Genomic DNA, 21093 nt, shown 5'->3' with positions numbered 1-21093 from the left:
GCTGGCAGAAGCTTAGCAAATATTATAGGCATTAATGCTGTCATGTCATGGCACCACGCACTGTAGTGCATAGAACGGACCCTGGCTTCCTGCTGCCTTGCCCTCCCACAGGAAGTAGGTAGGTGGACTTGGACTACAGGGCTCGGACAAAACTTTCAACCGGACAGTTGTTGCCACCCACGTCCCGAATGACAAAGCATGAGCTTGTGGGTGGACTAATTGTAGATTACATACTAGATTTACAGCGACTAAATTGTGATGATGTTGCGCATGAGCAGACAGCAATTTATTCAGGCCCCCGATAGGCTTTATGGATGCTGTTGTCAATGACTCGCTGACATTTTGTAGGTGTAATGTTTAAATCTGGGATGTAAATAGAAATAGACCCATTCACTGGTTGTTAGTAGTAAGAGGTGAGGGTGGCCCAGTCACGCAAAGGGAAACAAATAGAAGAATTTGATCGTGCTGTATCAATTCTCTAATATCATTTCTGTGTTCATCAATTGAGTTATTATTTAGTTTTAACTGAAAATGGAAAATGTTAGTTCAACGCAATAAATAAATGAATAGGGAAGTACATGAATGGAGAGATGACTTTGGATGAAAGAGATTCTGGAGGGTTAGAATGAAACTTTTACATCCCTGCTGGTTGAGTATTACAGCGCATCGCAATAATGCTGCTTATCATGTAATATTAATTGGCTGCTCTCACTACGAACTTTGCTCTCTTTCTCATGATGCTGCTTTGCAATCCCGGTCTTACTTTTTTGAGCAATGCATTGTACAGGAATGACAACATCTCCAGCCATCTTTACGCCACTTTCAGCAAATATTGTCTCTGCTGAAATCCTGCTGACATTTAAATTTCACCAAAGTGATTTTCATTTTTACCAGCTTTTAAAGTTGTTAGTCATCGTGGGGCCTTTCGGATGAAACCTCTGAAACTCAATCCCCTAAATGGACCCTCCTCACAGTGAACAGGAGATCCGTGGTAGATATTTGTCAGGAACCCATACAAACATTGTAAACATCAAAATGGCTCTTCAGTCGCACAAGACTGCTTAATCTTTGGCCGTTATCTCGGTAGCCGCAGTCTCTCTATCCACACATTTCTCTATTTATCTATATATTGAGTTGAGCGGTTCTTGAGATTGCACAATGCCATGTAACACGCATGTACTTTAACTGCCCAAGCACATTATGCATTTTTGAAAGCCATTTTCCCTATTTTCTGAGAATGCTTTCCACACAGCATGGCCTAATTATGTTCTTAAACACATTCCAGTTTTTGGGAAATTGCTTCAATCGTATCTCAGATTGAGTGAAGAGTCATTTTCTCATCACGTGCAATGGCCTCACAGAAGGAACAATAGAAAGATATCTAAAAAACATCATCCAAAAGCTATTTTCTTTTAGCATTTTTAGCATTCATTTAGCATTTTACCAGTGTGCAGAAATTTAAGATTCTCTCTGTAGAGGCGGTGTACATGCTGAGAAAATCCCGCTCTAGAGCTCCTCCTTGTCTGTATGTAATGAGGAGGGAATATGGCTCCATAAAACAAGTCTACCAAAGACATGCATGCTCAGCTGTCTGCCTACGAGCTGCTGGCCGGCCTGCCTGACACTGGTAGTGAGCGGTTGACTATTTGCTGAGCTGATTACTGGCTATATTAAATCTTCGGGAAGCCAAAATGAATTGCTAGAAAGTAAAAGTAAGGTGGTGCTTATTTATTATATACAAATATAATTATTTACATTTTACTGATATTGTGTTATTTTGTGTAACTTGGTTTTGAAAGTGAAATAGTAAGATGTAAGATGTAAAATGTTGGGGTGGTAAGAGTGGACACTTCATAGTGGTATGGCAAACACTTTTAAAAATGATTTTGTTACTGACTAAATACGGAGAAAAATACCCATGTATTTTCTCCACATATGAAATCCTAATAAACTGTGTTCCTCACAACATTGTCAGATATGACCACTATTGTTTCATGTTATTTGGGTATATGCATTAATTTCAGAAATATAGGTCAAATAATAGGAGCATTTAACAGTTTTGTGATTCTTAGGTGAGATAAAGTGTTGAATAACCACTGGGCCGCAGTGTGTACATACACCTGAGTGTGTGTTTAATGTATGTATGTGTGTGTGTCACTTCTTTAAATACATGGAATGAAGTTCAATATCTCCAATTAATTTACAGTACATGATCTGTAATCTGTATTCTGTATTATATGACTCATAGTAACTGACATGCACATTTTCCAAAACCCTTAGTTTGTACCACACATTACATTTCAATGACTTTCATGTACATTATCTTATCATCTACTGTGTATAAAAACGCAAGTAGTAGTCTGTCTTATGGCTGTAGTAATACCCAAATTATAATACATTTTTACATTACAGATCTGATTCATTCTGTTGCAGGTGTTGTGCGCATGTGTGTCCGTGTGTGTTTCAGAATCCCTTTAGCACTTATATCTAAATGCTTTTACAGCTCAGAGTCACATCACTGCTGCTCTCCTCTGAAAAATAGATTGATGCAGATCTTCTGCCCTTTGATTTCCCACACTAGTGTGCACTGCTTATTTTTGACTACATTAAACCACAATAGGATTCAACTGCTGCTGCAACAAAAGTTTAAACAATTATTTAAAGTACTCAGTGTGACGCCATAACAGTATGTAGTGTCTTAGCGGCGGGGTTGAAAGAGCTGTGTTTGTTTCCTGGTTTTCATGTCATATCCTGTCTTCCCTGGTCTGGTCTAGGTGGTAGTCAACGCCTTGGTGGGTGCCATCCCTTCCATTATGAATGTGTTGCTGGTTTGCCTCATCTTTTGGCTGATTTTCAGTATCATGGGGGTCAACTTGTTTGCGGGCAAGTACTACTACTGTTTCAATCAGACGTCAGAGGAATACTTTCCTGTCGACGTGGTCAACAACAAGACCCAGTGTGAGGCCCTCATGCTTCAAAACTATACTGAGGTCAGGTGGAAGAACGTCAAGATCAACTTTGACAATGTGGGAGCCGGCTACCTGGCGCTGCTTCAAGTGGTGAGAGTGTCACTCCTCCTCTTCTATCTTTCTTACTCCAATTCTTTTTTCATGCTAACATGGTTTCTTTTCTTATTTTGCAATGGACCTTTCAGTTTTTTTCGTTTCTTTTTGTGCTTCACCCGGAGATCTGTTATTGCTTCAAACTCCATTTGCTTTCAAAGCACTCTCAGGCTGTTGATCGGTGTTTCTCCACGCCTTTTCATATACGTGTTTGTCATGCACAAGCTGTATGCATCAGTTTCGGTTTGAGTTTCTTTGATTCAAAATGTACAATTATGTGTTTTTACAATTTTATTTAGTAATGTCTCTCTCTTGAAAGGCTACATTCAAAGGTTGGATGGACATTATGTACGCGGCTGTGGATTCCAGAGAGGTATATTCATTAAAAAATATATTGTAGTCCTCATTTCTCTTACTGTACCTCAGACTTTTAACAAACAAGTCTCAATGGAATTTGGGACATTCTGGGAAATACATTTATTTACTCTCTTGCTGAAATATATATTAACCTAAGTTAGCATAGAGGCTAAAGAGACTACTACCAGGACCTTTGACTTTTTTTACAGAATAAGTAAATAGATGTTAATACATGAACTTAGGAGGAGCTGCTGTTTGAAAGCTTCAGATGGAGATGAGAATCATAGTGATCTTTTCGTTAAAGAAAGTAAATAAGCTTATTTCCCTATGTTTCCCTAATTGTTTTTTTTAATTGGGTTGAATAAATCCCATCAACTTGTACCTTCTTCTTAGGTGGAAGACCAGCCTGACTATGAGGTCAACATCTACATGTACATCTACTTTGTGGTTTTTATCATCTTTGGGTCCTTCTTCACCCTCAACCTCTTCATTGGTGTGATCATTGACAACTTCAACCAGCAGAAGAAAAAGATAAGACGCGTTCTGTCTCCTTAACATTTTTCTGCATTGCTTGCTGTGATTATAACCATATCTTGCCTATCCCTTTACTTTGGAGGTCAGGATATATTCATGACAGAGGAACAGAAAAAGTACTACAATGCCATGAAAAAACTGGGTTCCAAAAAGCCACAAAAACCTATTCCCCGACCACAGGTTTCTTTTCTTTGGATTATTTGTGTTCAGATTGTTCAAAATATGATGCTTTTTGTTGAAATGTCTCAAAAACTCAACTGTATCCCTCGTTGTGTCCTCTTTCTTCTTAGAACCCGGTCCAGGGCATGGTGTTTGACTTTGTTACACAGCAGGTCTTTGACATCTCCATCATGATTCTTATTTGCCTCAACATGGTTACCATGATGGTTGAAACTGACGATCAGTCAGAGGAAACGGAGAACGTCCTCTACTGGGTCAATTTCATCTTTATTGTAGTATTCACCACAGAGTTCTTGCTAAAACTTTTTGCCCTTCGCCACTACTACTTCACCAATGGCTGGAATATCTTTGACGTGGTGGTGGTCATTCTGTCTATTGTCGGTAAGTGAGGGAGGTGGATGATGAGAAGCAATAAGAAAGGAACTAACAAATAATGCGCCTGTTGTTTTCTGATGATATTGTCCTCCTCTCTTGCATTAATTTTCTTTTCTCTCAGGTATGTTCCTGGCTGATATAATTGAGAAGTACTTTGTCTCACCAACCCTCTTCAGGGTGATCCGGTTGGCTCGTATAGGCCGTATTCTCCGTCTAATCAAAGGAGCTAAGGGCATCCGAACTTTACTTTTTGCTCTGATGATGTCACTGCCAGCCCTGTTTAACATTGGCCTTTTGCTCTTCCTGGTCATGTTCATCTTCTCCATCTTTGGCATGTCTAACTTTGGCTACGTAAAACACGGAGCGGGAATTGACGACTTGTACAACTTTGAGACCTTTGGCAACAGCATGATCATCCTGTTTATGATCACCACGTCAGCTGGTTGGGACGGCTTGCTGCTGCCGATCCTCAACTACCCACCAGACTGCGATCCCACTTTGGAGAACCCTGGTACAAACGTGAAGGGAGACTGTGGTAACCCCTCGGTGGGGATCTTCTTTTTTGTCATGTACATCATCATTTCTTTCCTGATTGTGGTCAACATGTACATTGCCATCATCCTGGAGAACTTCAGCGTTGCCACAGAGGAAAGTGCTGATCCACTCAGTGAGGACGACTTTGAGACCTTCTACGAGATCTGGGAAAAGTTTGACCCCACTGCCTCTCAGTTCATCACTTTTGCTAAGCTGTCTGACTTTGCAGACACACTGGAGCACCCACTTCGTGTGCCAAAACCCAACACTATAGAGCTAATTGCCATGGACCTTCCCATGGTGAGCGGCGATCGTATTCACTGCCTGGACATCCTGTTTGCCTTCACAAAGCGAGTGCTGGGTGACAGCGGTGAGTTGGACATGCTGAGACAACAGATGGAGGAGCGTTTTGTGGCAGCCAACCCCTCCAAGGTGTCGTACGAACCCATCACTACCACGCTTCGCCGCAAACAGGAGGATGTCTCCGCCAGAACTATTCAGAATGCCTTCCGCATCCACCTCATCCGGCGCGGCATTATCTTTAAGCGGCACATTTTTAGTACCAACAGGTTTGAGAATGGCGGCACCAACCAAGAGAAGAAGGAGAGCACACCATCTACAGCCTCTCTCCCCTCCTACGACAGCGTGACCAAACCTGACAAGGAAAAGCAGGACGAAAAAAAGGACGACTGGGCCAGGAAAGAGAAGGACAAAAACCAAAAAGATGAGTGGGAATCCAAGTGTTAGGGTTCAGTGACTCTCAAAATCCAATAAGACAGAGGAAGAAGAGACTCTGGCCCAAACCCGACAAATGTAGAAAAAGTGATCATCTTCAAGTAAGAAAAAAAAGAAAAAACATACAAAAAAATTAATGTTTACAGACTCAATACTTCGGAGGCAATGTGGTTCCTAATGTCGTAAAAGACAGTTTGACCCAAACCCAATCAGTTTACCGCAGAACTTTGCTCTGAATGAAGAGCAGATGACTCACAAAATGACTCACAGTGTGCTGGCCAATGACACACAACACCGGGACCAACTGCCAATCTCTGCTAGATCATCGAAGAATTGCAAAATCCCTGCCACCACCGAGTGTGGACCCCCGCAGCACAGCTCCAATGCAACGGGACCGGATCATACAGATGCCACTAGAACTGTATCAGCAGTCTAAAGGAGGGTCTGCAGCACAGATTTCCGTTTTGATTGAGAAAACAATAATTATCCAAGCAAGTGTTCGCTAAGAACACCATAGGAATGAAGGGGAAACCCAGAAATGTTGAAGAATTATTATTTTTGTTTTGTTTGTTTGTGCCGAGTATACTTGCATCTTTATATTATTTGTGCTGCAAAAAAAGATAACATTTAGCCCATGTCACTAGTCTTTTCATATCCTCTTTGTTATACTGTACTGACATTGTAAGATACACATTCTTGCAGGGGCTTTCACACTAACTGGGTAGTGGCAATTAGTCATTGTTTTGACTGGGCGGAGGGAGACTCAGGTCGAGTTCCAGAGAAATAATAATTTATTGTATTCGTGTTCGATGCATAGAAATTACTTGGATTAATGCATGTTTTGATCAGAAATCATGCATGAGTCCCACAAGACACAAATTATCAGACCTCTGTAGTGGGTTGAATTAAGTATGATTAAAGATGTAGATTCTGGATAATGATTAGTAAAATATCGGGAGAGTCATATGATCGAGCCTTTCTCTAGTTTTGCTTTTCAATTGACAGCTCTTTTGAATTAGCCCTTCACTCCGGCATCCGGCAAATTAGTTGGATCGGCCAACAACACAAATTAGAAAAGTTTTTTTTGCTGCTCTTATCGGCAAAATATCCTCACAATGAGGATGCACAGATTTGGATGCTCGTGGCAGTCGTCCTCATCTAAATCTTGGGGTCATATCTCTTTGTTTACTTACATCCTTACTTATCTTTGGTCCCTGTTTTGTCAATGAGAGCGGGGGATGTTTCACACTAAGGAATCCATAACTGGCCCCAGTGAACGTCTTGTGTGCTCAAGGGTCCACAGGCAGTCCCTCCACTGCTGTAGTTCCAGGAAGTAACGGAAATATATAAATGTTTTGATACTTGTTGATTTGTTTTGGGCTAATGACAAAAAAATGAAACTGTATTTAGATTCATTAATTTTAAGTTTGTCTTATCAGAACAAAGTGAATGATGTTCAAGGCAGGGCTTTTTGGACAATTTGCCAGCTTCAGAAAAAAATGCCTTGAAGTCTTTCACTGATGTCCTTGTGATGCAATCATCCTCAGAAAAGGATTCGTGAGAGCTACACTGACCATCTGAACAGCAGTTAGCAGAGAATTCCCACACGGACATACCTTGTCATGCCTGCCATGAATGGAAGGTGGATGGCTATGAAGGGCTTGTGATTTGGACTGTAGAATCGAACAGATTTTTTCTGATATCTCTGCGAGGTGGATGGATGATAAATGACTCAAACGTGGACCGATAGATAAGTAGAGGCCCTGCCTTCAGGGTTGTTGACTGACCGCCATGGCAACAAAATACAAAAGGAAGACTAGAAGAAGAGAACATTGCTTTGATCTGAGTAGGAGTGGTAAAAGTCCCATGTTTGTCAGTGTATCATTGTGCTTTTGTGGGACCTCTTAAACTGTGTGGTGTCGGACCCAGACTCGAACATCTTTTCAAATACTTGCAGGCTTTCAACTACAAACAATTAGCCGGAAATGGACGTAGAAATGCAAAGACTTGCCAAGATTATCCATCAGCAGGCCTCACATCGACGCAGCTATGTCGTGTAAAAAGCTTTGTTGGTGTTTTTCATTAAAAAAAACTGAGGCTTGAGGTCAAGTGGTAGACGAGACACAACTGCCTCCTTAAGTGTTTCTGCCATTTATTTTTTACACAGGAGTGATGGTCCTATTTATAAGTGAAAGACTGGACATAAATCTGGCATCCTTCGTCACACCAATAATGCCATTTGGTGTGTTAAACACTGCCTGTACCAGAAGCCCCTGTCTGTAACAATAACTGAGGTCTGTTTACAATATGAGGTCTCCAAATTAGTTTGGCTGCTGCACACTGAAACCAAATGCATTCCCAATGAGAACCACAGAAGGAGTGGGTAGTTTCATCCAATTTATCCATGTTCATCTTGGATGTAATGTTTTAGAATGACACATACACTTGAAAAGAAAAAAAAGAAAAGAAAAAAAAAAGTCAAAAAAGAAAATACAAAAACAATATATATGTACAGTGCAGGCTATGATGTAAATGGCACAATCGCTGAAAAAGAGGAAACCTTTTGAGAGAAACTATAAATATTGTATTATATTCTTTTATTTTATCGGCATGCTTTGTTGTGTTTTTTTGTAAATAAGGAATTTTAAAATTGTTACTTCTATAATCAAAAAAAAGAATAATAATATAGAATGGCCTCCAGCTATGCCCTTTGTCACATTTGTTACCTTTTGGATTTTTTGAGACACTTTTCACTTTGTTGACGGAGATTGAATGAAATATAGATATAATATAATACAAAAGATATAAACATGTATGCATATATGTCTATATGTATATACATGAAACAGAAGAACACTGTTTTTCACATTTGATTTGTGTGCAACACGTTCAGTGGATGTCTAAACTGGTTGTTTCCAGCACCCTTCTATGTTGGGGAAATAGCTCATGTGCGATGTTACTGGAACTGCTTGCCATGGATTGTAGCCTGACCATGATGAAAGGATAATGTTACCAGCACATTTCTCACTTACTGTCATATCTCTCACCCTCACTGAGTATACAGGACACGCCTACAGTCTCACACACACACACACACACACACACACACACACGGGTGACTGATCACTGCCTACCAACTTTACCAGTGAACCTTTCCCTGAGATGCTCCCAAACCCTGTGGACTTTTTCCCATACCCACACATCAGTGCCATTACAGCTCAACATGCATTTAACCATGTAACTGCTTCTCATTCTCACATTTCTTTTGTTGAATGGTTTGTTTCTGGTGTTCCACTAAATGGCATGTGCCTTTTTTCTGCTTTTTCTGCAAATTTGGATGTCAATTTCACACTGAAAAAAGGAAAAAATAAAATAAACAAAACTGTCCAAACTGTGTTATCAGGGATGTTGAGTCGTAAATACTGCCGGAGGATCATCCAGACACCTCACTTCATCTTAATACTCAACAGTGTGTGGTGTTAACAGAAAAACAGCTAAGTCAAAAATGTCCCGTTCTCAGTGCTATGTGTGTCACCCACTTGGCTTGTGAAAAAGCAGCTTGCCTTCTATATTTCTGTTTTAGTTCTTCAATGTTTCTGACTCCATCCGAAATTTATTTTTGTATCAATATTTGATCATAGGACTCATTCTTTTTTAGCATGGTTTATTATGTTGTTTTTTTTGCTGAAAAAGTGCTTTTTCAAACTGTTGTTATCATTTGACACCATGACAAAAGAGGATATACAGAACAATATGATGTGTGTTGCACAACCACTTGGACTCTTGGTGAGAATATATGAAAGATTGTCTTCATTTGAGCACGAACCTTTTTATTACCAATAAAGCAGCCTTCCAGTTACAACCTGTCTGCTAGTTTTCCATTCACAATCTCTACTTTCCTTCAGGCTTTTTTCGAATTCACGTTTCAGTGTAATGAGGGGTCTCCATTTTGTGCAGATTATTTTACTTTTGTGGTGCCTATATGCGGATGACATTGGATAACAAAACATCCTGTGAAAAGGAGCTGAGCGGTGCTTCGGAGTCATGAAAGGCAGCCTTTCAAATGTAATGGACTTATTGAATTTGTCAAGAGCCCCATGTTAACATCCCCCCCCCCCCCCCCCTCCCCCACAGGCAGAAGACAGACTACAGCCCCGTTCGCATTCAGTCCATCTCTTGTGGTCTACTGAAGAGTTATTAGTTTGAGGTGTGATCTTTATTGCCACGTTGGGCGATATTAATCTGGAGAAGGAGGAGAACCCCTTTTTGGGGAGTAGGTGGAATGTTATGCAAGAGATAAATGAAACTGTCCTCAGACACTGAAAAGATGGCTAACTCCCTGTGGACTACCCTCCCTTACCCTTTTTTTTGTCACACCACTAACCCCCCCCCCCCCCCCCCCCTCTCCTTCCTCCTTAACACCTCTCCCTCATTCAAGTCACGTGGACTCATTTCAACTTCGACTTTTGTACGATATTTGTAAATCGCCTGCACATGGAAGCTGTAGGGAACCTGCTCCTTATCGATTATCGACAGCCTCCTCCAGCTCGTGCCGCTGCCATGCTGCGGGATGGTTGCGCGAGGGTGCAATGAGGCGGAAGAGGAGAAGGAGGAGAAGAGGGGGGAGGGGAGGAGGCTGAAGGGAGGTGCAGGAGCACTGCAGTGCAGATAAATGAATGCAGCAGTCGAGGCATAGTCGGCAGCACACTCCCAGCTTGTCCCGGTGCCGCCATCGGTTAGCGCCTAGCAGAGCGGACCGGCTTCCCCGCCGGCTCCGATGCTCCTCGGGCGGGGTCGGAAGGACCGATGAGGCAGCGCAGCTGGTGGTGAATTCGTCCCGAGCCCAGAATATTGGTGTTTCTTGCACGGAGCAGCTCAACCTAATTCTCATAGCCACACCTACACCCCCCTTCTCTCTGAAGCGTGATGCCACAGAGCATGTGGTTTCTCTGTGGGTGGATCTGAACGGTGCTAAATATAACCATTAAACGTGTCACCGTTTCTCTTTGCCAGTATGCGCTTTATTTAAGGAGAGGCATTGGCTTTTTATATAAACGATGGCGACACTGAATATTATTATAGTCCTTTAATCACTTAGAGCTTTACACCATTTTACTCATTCTCCTTTTGCTATACAATGCAAGGATGCTTAAAACCCCATGCTGCAGTGTTGTAGGTGAATGACAGACAGGCGGTAAGTGCAAAGCCCCCCCCCCCCACCCCGACACACACACACACACACACACACACACAGTTGCACTCTCATACAATCCATATTTATCAATGAGACACATACACAACTCCTGAATCTCTGCACACCACCAGCAACACCACACCGGTAATAGTAGACGTTCGGAGGAGGTTTGGTTGGCTGATTTTTCTGATTTGCTGAACAACAGCACCCACCTGTGGTCGGCACCACAACATCATATACATAACAAGTGAGATCATGATATATTCGGAGAAGGACCCTAAATTGATAATCTTAAGTTTTTCTTTCATTTTCACTTTTAGATAATTCATACTGCAGAGAAAATTAAATTAAGAGGGGAACAAATGAAGAAGCCTGCAATGTCTGTAAGGTGTTGGTATCTGAACATGACTGCATTTTAAACAGTAAGCCCGTAGATGAACATTTTTTAAAAACACGCAAGATGAGATAAAAGAATTGTTATATCTTGATCACTTCTCTTCACTTTATTGGTTATGTGGGAACAGCAAAGTAGGAAATGCACTTTTTATTCAAAGAAAAATAGAAGAAAAGAAACTGACCAATATTTTCTGTTATTGGGGAGGATTCATCGTCTTTCATGCCGCATGGCGTAAAGCAGGATCAAGCGTTCAACACAGGCAACCTGGGCTGAACTAAAAGTTCATCATGACACCTGCAGGTAAAAATTAAGAAATTCAAACAAAACAACAACATACATCCAATCTAAAATACTAACACAAGGGCCTACACAGGAATGTTTAGACGCTCTTTAACACTGGTAACAAAATATGACTAATCAAACCTTGTAACTGTTTGACAGTAGATTATTGTATACATGTTGCTTATCAGCTCACCTTTCTCGTTTGGTGCTGGCCAGCCACTCCACAAAATCTTTTGCCTTAATCTTATCAAGATAGTGGGTGAAGTCGCTGGCGAAGGTCCCTTCTGAATGCCTTTTAAGGTTTCGGATAATGTTTTGTCCCTTTTCCATCTTATAGGAGTGCCATCTAAGAAAACAGGCGTTGATAATGGTAAGCTATTTAATTCACAGTCGATTTCAGTGCTTAACATCATATTGTTTATTTCAAATACAGATTTCAGATGTGTTTTTTTCCAGTACAAATGGCTACAGTAAAATTATCGGAGCTGCCATTTCTATTTCTGTCTAATATTGACTTAGCAGAATGTCTCTATTTTGAGGAATCACATAAAAAAGTGCTGCTAAACTTCTGGACATGTCAGTATCCAATTATACAGAAAGAGACTTAGTACGCACCTTGTTAGTCTGTTTTTGTCGACGACCGCCTCTTTAGTGCTTGGACAGAGAAACAGAACCAACATATACCACACGTGTAGGCTCATCCTTGGGTTGCTTAACGACACGTAACTAAGACAAAAAACACAATTTTTCCTCTTCAATCAGATACAAAAACGTTTGGATTTCTTAAGAAATTAGACTCACCTTGGAGAACTTTGCCAGTGACACGTGTCCAATGAAGTGCTATACTTCCTTGTCTGGAGCAGATTCAGTGAAATATTGATAAAGTCACAGACAAACCCCTTTACACTTTGAAGAAAAACTGAAAGTGGACTAAACTGCAAGTACTGTCATCCTATGAAGACATCAGGTGTCCCAGTGTTCCCTTTATTGTAGGTGCCACCCACAGCCGATGGCCCCATACCTCATTAGGGTGGTCTGAATCAAAGCTTATCTGAACTAGGATGACATTGTGTATGACATTTGTTCTCTGGAGAGTTCAAATGTCAGAGCCCTTTCTCGCTTCTTCCGACAGTAGCAGGTGTGAACAATGTTGTGCTGGTATCTGACGTCAAGAGAGTGACTCCTAAACTATATTATTCCCTTTCTTATTTAGGCCGTTGAGTGTATTCAGCTGCATTGTCTTCCAGGCAAATATGTGGATCAACTTTCGAGAATACTAGAGTAGATATTTAATTTTGTCTTTGCAATGTACTCCTTGTCCGTTAGAGCCTTACACAAAAACATAAAGCAGTTAAGTATCTTGTTTATTCTAAATAATATATATATATATATATATATATATATATATATATATATATATATATATATATATATATATATATATATACATACATACATACATACGCACATATATACATACATACATACATACACTTAAAAGAAAAGAGGTGTTCAGGCAAATGTAAATTCTTCAAAATGTATACAATATATATATGTGAGTGTGTATCAACTGGCAGCGGGCAGCTAACTATCTAACATCATGGCATGGAAGTGTTTTTTCCCCCCCATCCTCCACCATTCAACAACTCAAACATGAATATCCCAAAGAACCATATGAAAAACTTGTAGAACATTCCAATAGATATACATATATATATTCTTCAGCTTACTGGTGTCCAGTCTCAGGCACGTTGATGTTGACGTCCTGGATGGTCTCCTTTTTATTATCTTCTCTCTCCTTTTTCTTTGTCTCCTTGTCCTGCATCTTGCGCCTCATTTTGTCCGTCTGCCGGTCTTGCATCAGTCTCCCAAAAAGGCCTTTCTTCTTTTTTTTTAAGTCAAGGCAGATGTTCTCAAGGACAGTTTTGTCGTCCTCTAAATCTTGGATCCTGGTGATAAGGATCTGATTTTCTTTGGCGATGGTATCCTCCATCTGTCGGATCTTTGAGATCAGGCACAACTCAGTAAAATCACTGGTAGTGACCACCTCGTGGTGGGTCTTCTCTTGGCTCTTTTGTAAAGCAGCCAGTGAATCCCTCTCGATCTTCAGCAGTTCATGTTCTGCTTCCAACTGCTGCAAGGTCTCGTTTTTGGTCCAGCTGTGTGAAGTTTCGGGGGGCTAGAGAGAGGGGACGTGGTCCCGATGGGACGTGGTTTACAGAAGTCCCGTCCGCGAGAATCGTTCATAGCAGTCATCCACTGAGGCAGACAGTTCAAGGGCAACCTCACAAAGCTGACCTGGTTAAATTGTTCACAAGTTGTGAGTGTATTTGTAACTTACACATTAAATGGAAAACCTTTCCATCGAGGTCAGTTGAGCCTATGTTGCCTCACTGATTAACAGGCCCAGACCTCACTGAAAAGTTGGCAAGTTGACGTTAAGACGATTTTCAACAACAGTGTTTTCTTGATTAATCACTTTTTTGTTCATTCCGGAAAGTTCAAGATGTCAATCAATCACAGAGCCCCAGTGGGTTTACTGAAACTCATGTTGAGTTTACGATGAGAGTTTTGTCTCAACTAAACAAAAACGTAAGATGTACATCAATTTAAGAGTACTAAAGTTAAATGCATTGAGTAATCTATACAAATATATCATTTTAAATTGGTTCAGCGCATTGTCTGCATTAATTTGTGATTGCTTTGCTGTTTTGATCATCCTTGTCATGATTAACTAATGTCAACAAAAACTACAGTTGCCTACGTTAAATAAGGTCATTGGTTAATCCCTAGCTATACCTTTTTGCTATCTAACATTACTTACGAAGTTAGTTAAAATGTTTACACCACTTATTCAATGTTCAATGTAAAGCAAACTTAGCTGATAATGACAAAATCACGATAACGTTAAATGTAGTGTAACAGTATCGTACTAACGTTACGAGCTACTGTTACAATATCATGCTAAAGTTACAAGCTACCATTAGAGCACCACGCTAACGTTACGAGCTAACGTTACAGCATCATGCTGATGTTACAAGCTAACGTCACAGCATCATGCGAAAAGATGTGTTTTAATCAATGCAATGCAATCTTTTATTTTCTAATCATCTCAATTGTGTGCCTTTGTGAACAAACTCAATAAAATGACTAATGTAAAAAGATAACATGAAATTAAATTTGTGAGTTTAAATTACTTCAAAGTGGTTGAACTGATGTTTGGGTTGTGGCAAAAAAGCCTCAAGCCTCGTAGACTAGCTGCTATAGTCAAACAAAAAAGTGATCTGTATTGTTGTATTCAAAAATAAAGAAACGCCGGACGGACAGAGGTCATCGCAGATCAAAAGGTTAAATCAAATGTATTTAATAAAAGAGATGGTGTTGTGGTAAAAAGAACATCTCAGCTGAGGAGCCGCTGGTCTCAGGCCAGCGTCAGTCCTTTTGACCATCCCTAGTGCCCGTCTGTCGCCTCCACCAGCGAACTCGAGAACAATGGTTCCTACAGGTATTTATAACAATGCTTAAAGGTGTGAAAGTTAGTGTCCACACCTCTGGGAGTGGTCTTCTGGTGAGTTCAATGTAACTCAGATTTCGAATGATCTTTAGTCAATATCAGTTGTTGTTCAAGTATTACATGCATGCATTCCAGTTGATTACATTACATCAAATACAATCATAACAGATTATATGCCCAAGGGATAATTGACAAACAGGGAACACCTGGTGTGGGAGGAGACAGGGGAAAAACAGGTGAAAACAGGTGAACACAATTAGGGCGTGCATTTTTATTAATTTTATGAACTGGGTCGTATATTTGTTTCTAATATCCTACAGTATCTGCCAATATGGATCATGAATGATCGGAAATTAGAATCTAAAGTTATTTTTTCTTTTTCTTTTGTGCTGATCCAATCTGTGACTCAGATCCTTGATATAACCGGGACTCTCGAACTCTGATGATGTGTTAAACCACAGCAACTATAAACAAGGATGCTGTTTAGCTCAACGAGAAGATGCAGGAAGTTGAAATTAGCTTATTCTCGTGGTTTACTAGTTGGGTAACTGGGTTCATTCTTTTTTAAATGCGTACTATATTTGATCACTTTAAATTTTAAACGACTGAAACCATCTACTTGATCTTGCTAAATGATTAATAGTGGTTCAGATATTGCCACGGCACTCAGTCATTGCTGTCTGAACACCAGAAGGTGGAAGAAACACTCTAAATAAGCCCTAAAAAAGTCTCTGTTTATTTATTTGATTAAACATACCCCAAGATCATTTCAGTTGTTGCTTTACATTTTGGGAAGTGTCTTTACGTGGCGTACTTCTGAGCATTGGCCACTAGGTGTCGGACTTTAAGCACTGCAATGCAGGGAGGTCTCTCCTGTCATGCAGAGGAGCCTTTTAATGTAGAGATGCACAACCCTTTTTTAGAGTCACACCTCTGCTCTCAAATCCTTATTACCAAATTAATGTTAACAAATTGTCAAAACTTAATTATTATTTAATCCTAGCATTTATATTTTGGGATTACGATGGTAGCTGGGGTAGGATTAGACCAAACATGTTGATACGTTTCAACATTTAATTTACTAAAAGATAACAAACCTCTTGTCCATCAATCAATCCGATGTGGGGGTATTGAAGCATGAAAAGCTCTGCTCTTGTATTTGCAAGAGGCCTGACCTAATGAGATAAAGGCGCTGATGGATGAGGCAAGTATTTGGTCACTTTGGTCTGTTAATGTAGCTGGTAGTATCTAGTATTAATACGCAATGTGCTAGATCCTTGCAGCAATATACACATACACACACCGATCACCCCACTCATACCCACTATTCTCCCCCAGCATTACCCCGGGGAGGACGGGCCATACATGTTCGAGTCTATATTCGTTATATATATATTTATTATCTCTTACAGAAGATGGGGAGTTCAGTGCCGGGCTCATATGAGGGTCATGCTTACATAGGCGTCACTGCTGTTCTCTCAACTGCTGCTTAATAACTTGGTGCTGATTGATACATTAATATTGTATTGAACCGTGCCTTTTCTTTGGCTCAGGGGCGCTCCTTTACTTCGCATCGTGTAAAAGCGGGGAGCTCTTTTGATGCATCATCAAATTGTCTCAGTAAATTTAGTTTTATGTTGTGTCTAATCCCTATTTATTTTCTTTCAGATGGTCGTAAGACACAAACAGGCAGTCCATTTTAAAAGTTGCATTTACTCATTATTTTAAACTAAATCTGAATGAAAAGACAAATAATGTCCCTGTAAACAAATCGTGTATCAAACATGATGTATTCGTTTTGCATTGATGAGAAACTCTCATGCAGCGCTCTCACATGGATTCTACCTCACTTGGGGTTTGAGGGTCTGGAATGAGCAGATACAGTGGATGCAACACATTAGACCATTTCTCTGCAACAATAAACACCTTCTCTGTGAAGGCATAGCAGCTCTTAAAAATGCCACGGGAGACAAAACAATAAGGCTATCACCTATAAACATCAGGGCCGCGTGGGCTGTGCTTTGGCCTGAGATTTCTCCTTCCATTTATTTGGGCTGTTAATGATAGGCTATCAGATTCCTATCTCCCTTTCCGGCTCTCTTTACTCTTCTGCTGCCTGCCGTAGCCTGGAGGACTGTTTTGGCAAGCATCTGTAGGCAGGCTGAATAGGCTCCATTCTTGAAGGCTCTTGTGCTCCAGTGAGCGCACTCGGGGCATGGACGCCCGGCCCTTAAATTGATGGAAAAGGCAGAGCCGTTAGCGGGGGTGGGGAGGAGGGAGAGACGTAAGGAAGCCTGCAAAAACACAGCGGCTTATGTTAGTTGTGAATTCTCTGTACGTGCGTTATTTGCTTCTGTGCACCGCATCCCCACTAAATGTTGTTGTCTCCATTTCCCATTTCCTTTACTGAATCTGCTGTCGTCTCTCTCGGCCATTGCCCTGTAAATGGAAGTTGAAGACAGAGCTGGTGGTCATTTGCCATTTTTTACTAGAACAGTAGGGGTTTTATGTCTCTCTTTCTTGTCACTTAAATACTCAACAAAAATCTTTTGCAACGGTGAGTCAAGCCTTTTTTCGAAGGGGTGTGGTCGATATGCTTGTGGGGCAGCTGAGCAAGAAGAATGCTCGTGGTCTCAAACCTCACACACCAATTGATGCTTGGTACCTTTTTATTGGCTCACGTCATTTCCTCAAGGGTAAAGGAGTTATCCCAGGAGTGGAGAGTCAGAAATAGTTTAGTTTGTCTCATTCATTCCCAGCACTCCGACAGTATGGATAGTTAATCAAAAGTAAAATCCCCAGTAATACAAAATTGAATTTGTTTTTGAAGACGTTTGCACTTCTTTCCCTATTGATTGTTTGCTTGTGAATCTGGGTTGTCTTGCGTCTGCCCTTGTGGTTTGCTGGTTGAGATGTTGGATCAATGTGTTTGTGTCTGTGTAGGGAGGCTCGGGCCTGAGCCGAGCTGTAGAAGGTAATGGGATTGTAAGTGTCTGGCAGATAGGAGGAGTGGTAATGAAATGAGGGCCAGGGCTTACAGAGCGAGAGATTTGAACTTAACAGCCGCCTGCAGCAGACGACTCACACCATCCAGCATCTAGTTTCTTCTCACGTGTGGGATTGTGTGCATGTGATTTCATGTGTTTATGTCCATGCAGAAATAGGGTATGCTTTTGCAGAGTCACTGCTCCGGCTAACATGACCTTTGTGGGGTTGTTGCTTTGCTGCAGTGGTGGATTATAAACCTCAGCATGACAACATAACTGCAGCATGTTAGAGTGGTGGAGGTGTGACCATCTCCAGCAGAATGAAAATGAATAAGTGAGACTCATCTGAGAAGGCAGGCGCACATGGTAATGCTGTCCCTGCAGATGTCAAAACAGTCATTCCATGTCAACGCATGTTTCTGAGCTAAACTGTAAGAAAGGTTATGAATTGTGCTTGTACAGTTTTTACTCGTCTCTTGAAAAAGCCATTTGGGCGGAACTAAACTAAATCCCCCCCAAAAATATTCATATTCCTGCCAAATTCTTTTAAAATGACCCCCTGGCCAGTCTGTGAGTCACCCTCCTTCTGTCCATGCTTGGTAATAATATCAGTGCATGAGCCCTATATGTATCCCATTATGATTTGATTTGGACAACAAAAATGGAAGATTAGACTTAAATCCAAGTAGATTATCCACTCATCTCTAAAGCTCATGCATTGAGGTTTTCCTCATAATTGCCGCTTGCGGTTGAGGGAGCAGGAGTGCCCGGCTTACCCACGATCAGGAGAACAGAACCGATCTGCTTCCTCAATGACATACATGTGTGCTTATTTGAAGTGCGGTTGACTCCGTTCTTTTGCCCTGTGTGCCTTTTCCCCATTGTGTCCTATCTGATTGATGTTGACTGGGGTCACCTAAGCCCATGCAGGAGATCACGGCACAGTGCGCATGCAGCTAAATGTTTACATGCATTCATTTGACTTTACCCAGGGGTCTGCTGGCCCAACGCGGGCTTGTCTTGTGTACGGGCAGGCCGACCATATGTCACGCTTTTTCTTTTCTTTTTTTACAACGGGTTTGAGGTCAGACCCACCAGATTATGGAGGGTAGTTAGGAAGAGAGAATACTCTTTGTGGGCAGGTCCTTCCCTTGTGTTTTGGCTCCAAGCTTTCGGCTGCGACACCAGACGCGGCTCTTAGCACGAGTGGGCAGAGAAACCGTACGACACTAATGTTGCTTCTCCATTGACATGAGCCTGACAGTCTTAACAGGAAAATAGACTGTTTCAGTTATGCACTTATGAGGAGCCAAATGGGACAGTGAAGAAGACGTATGAACAAAAATGGTCCATTAAAGCTTTAAAAAGAAAAGAGCCCCAGGGATGAAGAGTTAGACTTTGTAACAAACGCAATGCTACTGAAATCAGTCACTTACAAAAAAAAAAGTTTAAGTAACGTTAAATTATGTGAAGTAAGTCTTTCTTATGGTCTTTCTGCGGTGCAGCACGGCTGCAGACAATGTTGTAGTTACCGGGTGTTGGAGCAGCACCGACTATTCTAATTCACCAAATTATTTACCAGCCAGCCATTGATCCTACTGGTAAACAGTTATTTCCAATCTGTTAAGATCTCTCTCTCTCTCTCTCTCTCCCCCTCCCCCCCCCGATACTCATGCGTAAGCATTGGAATGCGAGTGTTTTTTTTTTTTTTTTAATGAACGTTAACAGGAGAGTGGGGGTAGGGTTACTGATTGGGGTCTGAGTGTTGGTAGAATGTGGTTATTAGTAAGAGAAGAATAGGACATAGAACAGATAGTGTGGTAGTAAGGTATAGAAATGAAGGATTTTCTGCAATTTCTCTCACCCATTAACCAGACGCAACCATTGTTGTGTTCACTTCCCACTGGCACACTGTTGCTTTGACTGACAGCCCGACAAGCCGCCTCTGTAGGTCTGCCACATGGTGGGCCGCTGAATGGGGAATGCAAAACGTCAGTGCTTTGTAAAAACAGCTTACCTCAACTCTTTATGTTGCAAAAAGCTTTCACCTGCGCTTCACTTAACACTTTAGTAATTGCTTTTTTTTCACAGCACTGAGGCCCAAATATAATGTGAGTGCTGTTTTTAGAACCCTTTCACATGATTACAGAGGCAATGGATTATTTTTTTTATTGATTTCCAAGTTGGTGGATGTCAGATTACATGTTCTGGCGTCAGTGACTTATGTAGCAGCACACTTGAAATTCTTTTTTTTCTGCATACATTCATCTGCTCTGTTTCCAGTCACGACTACAAGTTTGTTCACGCATCCGTCTTAGTAATTGCGGCACCGTTAGCGACGGGAACAGTGGCGTCCAGTCACCATAACTCCTGGGACCACACTGTGAGCTCCTCCCGAGAGGCCGCGGCTTGATACAACCACTGCATGCAGCCCGGCATGGCGGTTGGGTACTCGGAGCAGGAGCCGAGGCGCCGTGGAAGCGACCCTCGCAGGCTGAAGCCGTCTCATGCAATTTCAGAGCCGGGGCAAGAGGCACAGAGGAGGCTGCAGGGAGAAACAAAGGCCGGGGACATCTGTCATGCGTGGATGCACTCCCCTTCACTTACAATGGGATCCGGGGACCAGCCAGTGGTGGCCTTCTTTTCTCTCCCCTCGTTTTTCGGGGACACTTCTGGCCCTCACAATAGGCCTTTTGTCCCCTCCTCGCTTTTTGCCAACATTTAACCCTTCGAGTCTGCTCCTCTTTCTGCCTCTTCTTTCTGTCTCCACTGGAAAACAAAACATAGTTGAAGCCCCGACTATTCATTCACCTCCCTCTGCTTCGGTTTTTCATCATGACTTTTGCCGCCGTATCTAGCCGTGCGCTGCATTGATTGCATGAATATGCTGAGACCCAACCCTTTTCATAGCTCATCCTCTTCTATGCACAGGAATAAAATAA

At 41.5% G+C, this 21093-nt stretch overlaps 1 protein-coding gene across 12 annotated transcripts in view; it reads left to right on the top strand.

Moving 5' to 3' along the window:
- scn8aa (sodium channel, voltage gated, type VIII, alpha subunit a) overlaps nt 1-9639 on the top strand; it is a 39526-nt gene extending 29887 nt beyond the window's left edge. For all 12 annotated transcript variants that reach the window (XM_078092451.1, XM_078092438.1, XM_040192873.2 and 9 more), the window contains 6 exons: nt 2775-3059; nt 3382-3435; nt 3813-3950; nt 4029-4133; nt 4244-4514; nt 4630-9639. In XM_078092451.1, coding sequence (XP_077948577.1) covers nt 2775-3059; nt 3382-3435; nt 3813-3950; nt 4029-4133; nt 4244-4514; nt 4630-5789 — 2013 coding nt within the window. In that variant the 3' untranslated portion in view covers nt 5790-9639. The remainder of the gene's footprint in view (nt 1-2774; nt 3060-3381; nt 3436-3812; nt 3951-4028; nt 4134-4243; nt 4515-4629) is intronic.
- The last annotated feature ends 11454 nt before the right edge of the window (nt 9640-21093 follow it).

Source organism: Gasterosteus aculeatus, chromosome 2, assembly GCF_964276395.1.
Source record: "Gasterosteus aculeatus chromosome 2, fGasAcu3.hap1.1, whole genome shotgun sequence".
Classification (NCBI taxonomy): Eukaryota; Metazoa; Chordata; class Actinopteri; order Perciformes; family Gasterosteidae; genus Gasterosteus; species Gasterosteus aculeatus.
Note: the sequence above shows the minus strand (reverse complement) of the source record. Positions and strands in the feature narration are given on the sequence as shown.